Below are 11,189 nucleotides of genomic sequence, written 5' to 3' on the forward strand. Positions count from 1 at the left end.
GAATAAACCTGACTGCACTTTCCAAATTCTGTTCACGTTACCTCTTGAATTTTCTAATCAGAGGTTTGCCAAAAACATTATCAGGCACACCTAATACCGAAATCATCCCCAGTATTGACTTTACAAAAAAAATATCAAGGAACAATAATGACATTCTTCCAATTCTCTAACAGGGATGCAATTTACAACTGTACATACACATCAACCAAGTGCAAAGCTTTTCCATAAGGAAACCACACCTATATTTTTATATTTCTTCACTTATTTTTTTCAATATTCTCACAGCATTCATTACTTTTTATCAGTTTTTTCTTCTGGGACACTGAATTTATAATTGCAATTTCATTCTTTATATATCACTATCATTTCCAAGCAAAATTTCCAGAATTGTCCGTACATTTTCTCACTTCACTTTTACCCCAATCATCTCTTTACTTTCATTTTGAAAACCATTTTTGCTATTGGAGGCCCATTTAGCTCTTTTCACTTCCTTGCAGAATATTTTTTTTAATTTCAATCAGTACTGCTTTGCATTTTTTTCTCTATCTTTTAATCTGAATTGTTGCCTGTTCTCTTTTATTTTTTTCAACAATCTCTTTCTCTTTGTAAATAGTATAACATATCTTTCTGTCATTCTCGTTTCATGTTGCAATCATTCTCTTATGTACATTTTTTTCTTCATTTCAGGCTCTTTCACTATTATTCTATTAGACATCTTATTTAATATTTACCATTAATGATACTTCACACTTTTGTATGCGGTCTGCAAACAATTATCACCTCGTGGAAAAAGGCAATGAAAATGCATTTCTTTAATTTGTTCTTTACTATTTATTCCACTTAAACTCTCAGTCAGTCTTCCTTTGGCCATGATCATCACTAGACAATCCCATGGATATTGACCTACATCACCAATTATAGGTTGATATAAGGCATTTTCATAAGATAAAGCTATAGAACACTTTTTAGACACATTTGTTCTTCATTTAGCACTCCCTCCTAACAATAATGCAACCAGTGTAGATGTCACCACTGTAACAATGGATGTTCCTGCTCTGATAACTGATGGAAATTGCAGCCATTTTTACTTTGCTTTTAACATGCTTTTTCTTCTGTTTAGAGATCAGGTGTTGAAGGGGGGATGGGGTGAATGCTTGAGCTCAGCTAGCCATAATAATAATGTAGTTCCGTGGGAACTCAAGGACACAAACCAATAACATTTTGGCAGACTGGGGAGCTGGGGAGAGAGCCCGTGCTCCAGGCTAATTGGAGAATGTAAATTATGACTGCTTAGTGGGGGTGGGTCTTGCAACTTGTTACTTTGTATCTGGGGGAAGGGAATCTAGTTTTGGGTTCAACCATGTAGTGCTGATACTTTGTTTCCTGAATAAAATGTTCTCTAAGGAAGAATTCTTGCCTTAAAGTTCTTTAAGGGATTTCATCTATTGGAACCATGACAGTAGAACTTTTTGGCCAGTATCTCACAAGGGAAACTAAACTGCTTATCATATTCTATGAAAGCTAGGATCTGTAATCTAGAGATTATATAACCATAAAGCTTTAGCCAACATCCCATCAACTTGGAGATACATGAATGTATTGACAACAATCAGCCAAATCCAGGTAGCAAAAGTTGTGATTAATAATTTGAGATACTTGAGTCCAATGGTGATAGGATAAGTAACTTTCTCTTTGGTAGGAATTCTTACCCTCTCTGTCATTCCTTTAGGTCAGGGAAAAAACCTCCATCTATTTCTTTAGATTGGCTAAGTAACATAATCTTTAAAATCTGATTAATGCTTCCCTCTTGCCTCTTTAACATTAATGTGAATTAGGGGACTGTCTATTTGACACATCATTCTCTGGATTCTAGCAGTGTTTTTCTTTTGCTTGCTTTAGTACTCAAACTTCCCTTTGCCCACCAAAATCATCCTATGTACTCTTTACAATTTCTATGGGGTTTTTTTCTCACCCTCTCATGTGCTCTTGTACTATTCCATGATTTATTGTTGTTTTTTCCTTTCCTAATAGAGTTTTCCTCTCTCATGTCTTGCAACAAACATGTCCTGGCAACATTTATTTCCATGATACAGATTTCATTTTGTCTCCAACTAATGAGTTCCTTAGCTATTCCAGTGTTGCAGCATTTCCCCCTTATTCTAACTCCCATCTAAGATCAACTTTAAAAGTTGTAGAATATATTAGGCTTTTCCATCCTTAACCTTGAAGGAAAATCAGATCTACATTAGAACCACTTTAGTAATTAATACTGCAGTTGCAAACATTATTGATGACATAGGGAAAATGCCAAGACGTAAAATATATTTCCTCTAGAGTTGCATTGCCACAGCCTTACGTAAACTACAGACTGTAACATATCAAATGTAATGCTCATATTATTGAATTAGTATTTGTTTTAGATTGTAAATAGCCAGACAGCCCAAAGATCAACAAACAAGTTGACAATAATGTAATATGATATTAAAATTAAGTAACGATAGCAAAAGTAGTATAACAATATAAATGGCACTACTCCCTCTTCAAGATAATAAATTATATATGAATTATACATTAATGACATTATTGCAATGTAAAGAGGGGAAAAAAGCACATATCTGGCCTCTCTCACAGCTAAAGTCACAAGGATCATGGAAACACAAAGCCCAATAGTTTAATGTGAGAGAAGTGTTTCAAAGGCAAACTTACCAGGCCATTTGGAGCTAAGCAAATTGTTGTTCCCAATCACATCATCCTCAAGATTGTCCCTACAGTGTCCTAAATTGCCTACATGGGTATTTTGTTCCCAGACAAGCAAAGCATGACTTTCAAAATGGAACAATTAGGTTGGGTATGAGATGGAGGACATGTATGTCAAGCATAGCAAAGTGTCTTTGTGCCATGGCAAGCAGGATATGAGAATGAGCCCAAGATGTATATCCATTTGTGTTCAGTGGGGCTATTCTGTAACAGCTCATTGGGATTGCTATAGTCATAAGCATGCTTATGAGAAAATCAATCTCCCTACAGAAAATAACAAAAGTCGGTATCATGGTAATGCCTAGTAACAAATGTTATTAAAATAATGTTTTTATGTATAACACTTCATCAGACAAGCAGTGAATGTTCTTTTGAACATGTATAAATGTTGTGCCATAGGGCTGCAATAATTTTATGCATATATTATAAACATCTCAGTCATACCCATCTCAGTCATACCCATCTTACCAGGAATGTATTAATAATCAATAATACAATTTTCACTTTCAAATCACAAAATTCTTTGCCAGTTTACAGACAGACCTATACTAGCTCCACAATCCAAAAGCCATTCCTTTCCTCCCCAAAGATTTTTCCTGGTAAGAAGAAAAGGAGTAATTATAGCAGAGTATACAGAAATGTTCCAAAAAATTGGCATCTAACGCCTTTACTTCATTAATGTCCTACTTTATGCATAGAACATAACTGTGTTTGCATAACATATTGAAGCAAAAAGTAATAAATGTATAAATTTTAGTGACTGTGAAAGGCAGATTCTACCCCCGTCTGCATTTATGAAATCATAGCAAGGGGCTTTGTAAGCTTTCAGTTCAATCCCCTGCTCAGTGCAAGAATTCATATTAAAGCCTCCAGATAGATGGCCATAAGGAGATCAGTAGCCTTCTGAGTAATTGTTAAAACTATTTATACTGTTAGGAAATTTCGTGCAATATGACAATTCTGAACACTTGGTAAAACACCTGCGGACATGTATGGTGAGCCCATTCCAGTTTTTGCATTTTGGTTTGTTTTTTGTTCTACATGAACATGCATTTTGGTTTGTTTTTTGTTCTACATGAACATGCATTTTGGTTTGTTTTTTGTTCTACAGGCTTCGTAAAAATCAGTGGTTTTATAAGCCAGACCGAAGTTATGTCTAGAAGGAAAGATGCTCAAAAGGCATCCCGGCATTGCTGCTCAGTAGGAGGAACCGCCTACCTCTCCCTGATTTTGTGAGCCATCGATTAGAGATGGGTTCTTGGGCGTTTTCTAAGCGCCGAGTTCAGCGCGCTTTAAAGCGACCGTTTTTAGCGCGGCTCGCTTGCCCGTCGCCATAGCGACCGTTCCAGGCACGCGGCGCGTTTGGCCACTTTGGTCTTTGCACGACCTACCAGCCGTGGACAGGAGCGACGGATAGAGCCCAGAGCAGCGAGAAGGGACCCGAGCGCTGCCCCCAGGACGTCTCGTGTATCCCTCTTTCACCGGGCTAGGAAGCCACGCGTCCACTCTCCCAGATAAAAATGTCGAAAAGGTCCGTTGATGCCCGACAGACTTCAAAAGCCTTTCAATGTGGTCCAGGAGGGGGCAAAGAAGGACCTAGTATCAGTTTGGATGAGCACCAAATTGTTAACGGGGTGAGTCTCATCACCATCCCGCTCCTTCTCGGGCAGTTTAGCAGGGGGTCTGTCTTTAAGCCCTTTTCTCCTAGAAGGTCCTTTCCCCCCCTTTCCTAAAAAAGAAACCGTTTTCGAATCAGAGAGAGCCTTCCGAGTCCATATATATGCCCTAAAGGTTTTGAGGAAGGAAATATCCCTTTTAGCCTCCCTTTTAGACTGTGCCCAATCCTATTCTCGTACTGGCGATTGTCACATAATATGATGTGTTTGGCTTGGGTTTAGATTATTGTGGGAACTGTGGATGACTTCCTGCAATGTGTACACCCAGCCAACTGCAGTTTATTCAACAGTTATGATTTTAAAAATATGCCTTTGAGTTCATTCAAACTCCTTTGTGAAAGTGTGCTATCTATATTCAGCCAACTGTTAACCTAGGCAGCAAATCAGGTAAAGCAGAATTAAGGTGATACATGAACCCAAGAGGTTCTATTTCTTTATCAAGATGCCAATCCGTTCTTCTGCAGGAGAAAGAAGTATATAAAAAAGAAGAAATATCAGCAGCAGAGCTTAAATTTGTCTTAGGAACAGCAAATTTATTCCCTCCAGATGTCTATGGAGAGTCTCAGTCATCCTGATCATGGTTATCCCAAAGGTGCCTTTTTAAAGAGGCAACTGGACTCTTTTGTTTTTCCTTGAAGACATTTCACTTCTTATCCAAGAAGCGAAATCAGAACAGCTTCTTGATGAGGAGCAAAACATCTTCAAGGAAAAACTATGAAAGTCCTATTACCTCAAGCTCTTGTCACCTCTGTTACCTGCATGCTTTAACTATGAAACTTGGAGCAAAAGACAATGGAGTCTCACAGAATGGTTGTTCTGAAGAGCATGGCCATGTAACTGCCCCTTGTATAATGTAGAATCTTTTTGTAATGCTTATATTTATTCTATTTATTTATTTTTCACATTTTCAAACCGCTGATGTGTCTTGAGGAGGGACTCTGATGTACAATAAATTTTTCTGACACAATCTATTTCCAGATTTTAGAAAAACAACTAAAAATTTGTGGCTATAGGAATGATAAAGAAGTCACAGATCTGTACCTTGGAGAAAAGTAAGTTATTTGCAGCTGTTACTATAATTAAGCTATACTATGTAAGACTAATGAATATTTCAGTAGCAGCAGAATATTTTTTTGGCTGTTTCTTAATTTATGTTTCCCATTATTTTAAATCAAGGTATGGTATCAGCTTTACTGTTTAGTCTTTATTTTATTGGACCAGTACTTATTTTAGCATTGTCTAAGTACCAGAATTTAGAAAATGTTCTAAGTTGATGTCATAGAAATAATTGTAAATAAGAATCATTCTGCTTCCTCACTAGCAATTTTTTTACTAAAATTCTCTCTCTCCCCTCTCTCTTTCTCCCCCCTCCATCTCTATCCCTATCTTTTTGGAAAGAGAGGGGAATAATAAAGATGCCTTGGGGTTGAACCAGCCCTCTCTTTGAGGTATTTTGGTTCTGAGGTTATCCATGCCAGGAGACCAGAAAATTAAATCTTGTTGCCACCACCTCTTCTTTATTCTGAAATTCTGAACCAATTTCCACCAGGCCTCTGGGGCAACCAGAAGAGGGCTAAATGGATAATCCTCATCCCTGCCTTGGATCTGACTGAACTGCAGGAAGAGAAACCAAATAACTGTGGGAGTTAATAGCTCAGCCAAGCTGAGGTGGATGCTAGAAGTCATCAGTCAACTCCAGAATTTGCTTTAAAAATCAATTTTATTAAAGATGACAAAGAAAGATAAGATTCTACACACATGTACAACACTCAGTTAAAAAGAGACAAAATATAACCCCTCTCCCACAATTCTAGTCATAACAAAACAATCTGGAATTCCAGCCAATTCCCACCCCCCCTAAAAAAAAGTGCCAGCTATCAAACCTGCCAGCTGCTTCCCTCCAGAACAAGTTTTAGAAAATGAAAGGATAACGAATGCAGACATTTACCTGAAATATAACACTTATGCCAAAATACATGTTTCTAAAGGTCATTGATTTCAATTGTTTTAGGTAAACTGTGTCTAGTTGCATAAGATAAGTTTGTATTTGCTTTTCATAATTTGATACTCACATCAGCAAACTGTGATTTCTATTTTTCTTATCTGTATTTAATCCTGATTTTCAGAATGGAAAGGAAGAGCAGAGGTATCTATTATTTCAATTAATAGTTTGTTGGATTAGAAATAGTACCTCTGTATTATCTGACCTGAAGTTCTGTTTATTGGAAATGAAATTGAAAGTAGGCTTAAAAATGGCAATATTAAAAAATCAGTGGGAATATTAGGAATATCATCTTAAAATATTGTGACAAATCTCAAACCATCCATCTTTAAAGAATTATAAAGACTAATTTCATTTTAAAATCACTGAGATAAAATGTATTAGATTTAAAATCATTTATCAGATATTACACTGCCTAGGATTGTTATTATATTACATATGTTAATTGGCTAATTAAATGTCTCTTATGTTTTATTGCATTTATTGTCATTAACTGTTTAGTTTGATTTTTTTCCTTTGTCTTACTTTAAATGTATATGCATGTATAGACTACTTCCTTATTAGTGCTCCATTTATTTAATGAAAGTTTATGGGATGATCAATCGTTTTTAAGATTTGATAAGATTCTTAGTTTTATAGTAAAATACTATAAAATTTAACCACAAGCAAATTGATAACCTTACCTCTACATCTGGATGCTCAAGGCCCAAAGAACTTAGTTTTATTAAAATAAAGGATAAATTTGGACATTTGTGATAATGAGCATTTTTTTTAAAAAAAGATTAAAATGAAATTTTGCTGGGAAAAAATTAGATCCCTTTGGGTTCAGTCTTCAGATGTATTTCTTCAGATTTTTGCCAATGATTTCAGTGAAATGTCTCGAGTAAGTAGTTTGAGATTTGCAACCAGATTATCTAAGGAATAAGAACAGGTTGGAAGATAAATGAAAACATTTAGAAGTAAATTCATGATTTTAGAAAACAAATAAAAAGAAGAAATATTTGTATGCTTGTGTAATTTCGTATTCTGTAAATAAAAAGACAGCATGAAATATTTAAAAGAAAGCGGTATTATCAATACAAAATTAGGTATCTTAGAACCAAAATGCAGTATAAAAATTGTCTCTTTTAGATTGGTTTGTTGAGAAGAATTAAGCATAGAATAATAGAATAATAATTTTATTGTCAATTTGAATGCACACTAATCAGTATACATTAAAATAAAATTTCATTGCATACAGCTCTCAAAGGGTTCCCACCTCCAATATATACTACATAAATATGACATAAGAAAGAAAGAAAGAAAGAAAGAAAGAAAGAAAGAAAGAAAGAAAGAAAGAAAGAAAGAATTATGCATATATCCACATATATTATATGACACAGAAACAACAGTCTAGTTCGGGTGATATATACAGGTGCATAGCAAGAAAAACGAATCTTGTGAGTTTACCATACGGATGGCATAGGGAACAAAGCTATTACAGAATTGGGTAGTTCTGCTAGAAATACTTTGAAACCTTCTCCCAGACAGGAACAACAGATACAGACCGTAAAGTGGGTATGTAGGGTCTCTTAATGCTTTGAGCTCTAAGAACATAGCACTTATAAGCCGCATCATGAATACCAGGAAGCGAGCTTCCTATGATCTTCCCGGCTGTCCTTACCATTCTCTGTATGGACTTTCTATCTAAGGCACAGCTGCCACCAAACCAGACAGTGATGCAGTTTGTTAAAATGCTTTCAATCGTGCCTCTGTAAGGACAGAAGGAGAAAGATGTCTCCTCATTTGACGCAGGAAATGCAGACGCTGGTTTGCACGCTTGGGATGATGAATGACCAATTCAGATTGTTAGTTATCTACACCCCCAGATACTTAATACTGTTGATCACCTCTACAGCTGCATCCTTGATACTGAGTGGAGTATGACTATGCCGTCTCTTTCTAAATTCTACAGTGATCTCCTTTGTTTTATCAATATTTAGAACCAATATTTAGAATCAATTTTATTGCACCAGTCCACCAGATCCTTCACCTCTTCCCTATAAGCATCTTCATTGTCATCCCGGATAAACCCACCACTGCCGTGTCGTCTGCATACTTCACAATATGATTCGTAGCAGATTTGACACAGCAGTCGTGAGTCATCAGGGTGAACAGTAGCGGACTCAGGACACAGCCCTGTGGGGAAACCGTACTCAAAGAGATGGAATTGGAAACTTTCTTTCTAACTCGCACAACATGAGGCCTATCAATAAGGAAATCAAGTATCCAATTACATAAAGGAGTATTAAAACCTAATAGGACCAGTTTGTTCACCAGATGCTAAGGGATGCTTGTGTTGAATGTTCAACTAAAATCCACAAACAGCATTCACACATGAGTATTCTTCCCCTCTGGATGTGCCAAGCTAAGATGAAGCACACAGGAAAGTACATCTTCTACAGGAGTGGTTCTTCTGATAGGTAAACTGTAATGAGTCAAATGTAGGGGGAAGGCATGAAACCATGTAGTCCTTTACCAATCTCTCAAAACACTTCATCATAATTGAAGTGAATGAAGTAAATGTAGCCCATTAAGCATATTTGTCATTTTTATGGACAAAGTCTCACAGTAATGTTAAGCTTTAAGCTTATCTTGCAAAATCATAATCTGTAGGCTAAACCATAATTGGCTAATCTTACAATGCTCCAACCTATAGCTGGACTCATGAAAGCAAAAATAAAGAAAATACATTATTATTTAGGGGCATTGTGACATCAATGTATGAAAGAGATATTTGTTATCATATATTCTAGATACTATGTCGACTTGACAAAGTTTTTCTTTTTCTACCACAGAGTTGTTTTAGATTATGACAAAATAGAAGTAATATTTGAAACTGCATATGGTGAAGTTTTTTGTTTCAGTTTCATTTTAAAAAAGTAAATCTGAAGTCATGTTTTTTGTTTCCATTAAAATAAATTAAAGGGATTCAAGATGGATATGGAAAAGCTGATGCGAATCCAAATCATGCTAGTGATGAATTTTCTAGTGTCTTCTCTGTATCCTTTGCAGCGTATCTACTATCTGTAGTTGTTAATACAGGTGGTCCTTAGTTAACAACCATTCAATCAGCAATCATTCAAATGCTTGATGGAGTTGAATGACCAGTACTTACAACCAGTCCTTGAAGTTCTGACTGCTGCAGAACTCCTGCAATCACATGGTCACATTTGTGATCTACCCTGCTGGCTTCCCACAAGCAAAGTTAAGAGGTATGCCAGCAAGAAGTTGTAGTTATGTAACTTAGGACTGTTCGAAGTGCTGTCGTTAAATGGCACAATCACATAATATTGTGCTTTATGACTGCACCACCAATGGAAATTCTAGTCCCAATTATTGTAATATGAATGAGTAAGAATATTTCTGTATGTTTAATAATATTCAGTCATGAGTATTATGTTACTATAGTATACTATTTCACTAGTCACTTCCTAATAAAGTTATTAATTTCTCTTTCAGTGGATTAAAAGATGTTCCTCATTTATCACGGTTCCGGAAATTGAGAAATTTGTGGCTAAACCATAATAAGGTATTAAATACAGGAATTTTTATAACTGCAATTATTTCTTATCTCTGATTGATTATTCTTTCAAGGGGAGTATATTGGCTGTATTTACAAATAAGCCAAAATTTCAGAATTATAATGAAAATTATAAAAGCTACAGTGACTTCCCTGAAACATAACTGTATGGATAGTGGACTATTAAATTATCATACTAAGCTAAATAAATATGCATGTTTAAGAGTCTTCATAAAACTACAATATTCCATAGAATCTAGCTGTATATAAATTCAATGGGATATTTTCTGGGATATCACAGCAATTATCTGGCATATCACAAAATGCTTCCAGGTTTGCAGATTACCTTTTGGAAAATGTCCAGACTCTGAAAGAATAGCGACAGAAAGGACAAATGAAATCTTCTGGATTTCTCCAAAAGAGTCAAGTTCCAGAAATATAATTGTGTACATCTCTAATCTCTTTTAATTCAGCAGACTCATTAGAATAAATTTCCCAAAATACCCTATATGTTATTAAGGAATTTTAAAAAAAAATCAACAAAGCCATTGTAAAAGTGACAACTGCTATACCAATAAAATAATAATGCTATTCTAATTTTTTGTTAGATTCAGTATGTAACATTCGTGAAAAATAACTGTTGCTTGACAGAATTATATCTTCATAATAATGATATCAGAACTATAACAGGTACTGTTTAAACATTTCATTTTATTTGATTTTTCTGAGTAAGAAATAAGTTTAATATATGAACAGTAAAAATGTTCTCTGAAAATATGTAATAGCCATTCTTGCACTAGATAAGGACTTTTGCTCTTCTATTTATTTTCTTTTGATATATATATATATATATATATATATATATATATATATATATATATATATATATATATATATATATATATATATATATATATATATATATATATATATTCATGAAGAATGTTAAAAATAAAGAGGTGTCTCCTGGGTATATTCATAGTTAAAAGGTAAGCCAAAAAAGGTGAGAACACCAGGAGGATAAAATATATGAATAATTTAATATATTTAAATACTAATAAACCGAGCTTTCGCCTGGACCTCCAGGCTTCGTCAGGGTGAGGGTGCTAAAAAATGAGAGTTACTAATAGGGGGTTTGAACCCTCTGTGCACGGCTCCTCGATCTCGTGACCGGGCCCCCAAGTTCAGACCG

The 11,189-nt window shown here is 35.2% G+C and overlaps 1 protein-coding gene across 1 annotated transcript in view; it reads left to right on the forward strand.

The window, feature by feature from the left end:
- Positions 1-4,257: 4,257 nt before the first annotated feature.
- The window catches only part of LRRC72 (leucine rich repeat containing 72), a 19,644-nt gene continuing 12,712 nt past the window's right edge, over positions 4,258-11,189 (forward strand). The window contains exons 1-4 of the mRNA XM_015810787.1: positions 4,258-4,391; positions 5,412-5,485; positions 9,937-10,006; positions 10,606-10,687. Coding sequence (XP_015666273.1) covers positions 4,278-4,391; positions 5,412-5,485; positions 9,937-10,006; positions 10,606-10,687 — 340 coding nt within the window. The 5' untranslated portion in view covers positions 4,258-4,277. The remainder of the gene's footprint in view (positions 4,392-5,411; positions 5,486-9,936; positions 10,007-10,605; positions 10,688-11,189) is intronic.

Source organism: Protobothrops mucrosquamatus, unplaced genomic scaffold (genome assembly GCF_001527695.2).
Source record: "Protobothrops mucrosquamatus isolate PMUCROS unplaced genomic scaffold, P.Mucros_1.0 scaffold21, whole genome shotgun sequence".
In the NCBI taxonomy this organism is placed as follows: domain Eukaryota; kingdom Metazoa; phylum Chordata; class Lepidosauria; order Squamata; family Viperidae; genus Protobothrops; species Protobothrops mucrosquamatus.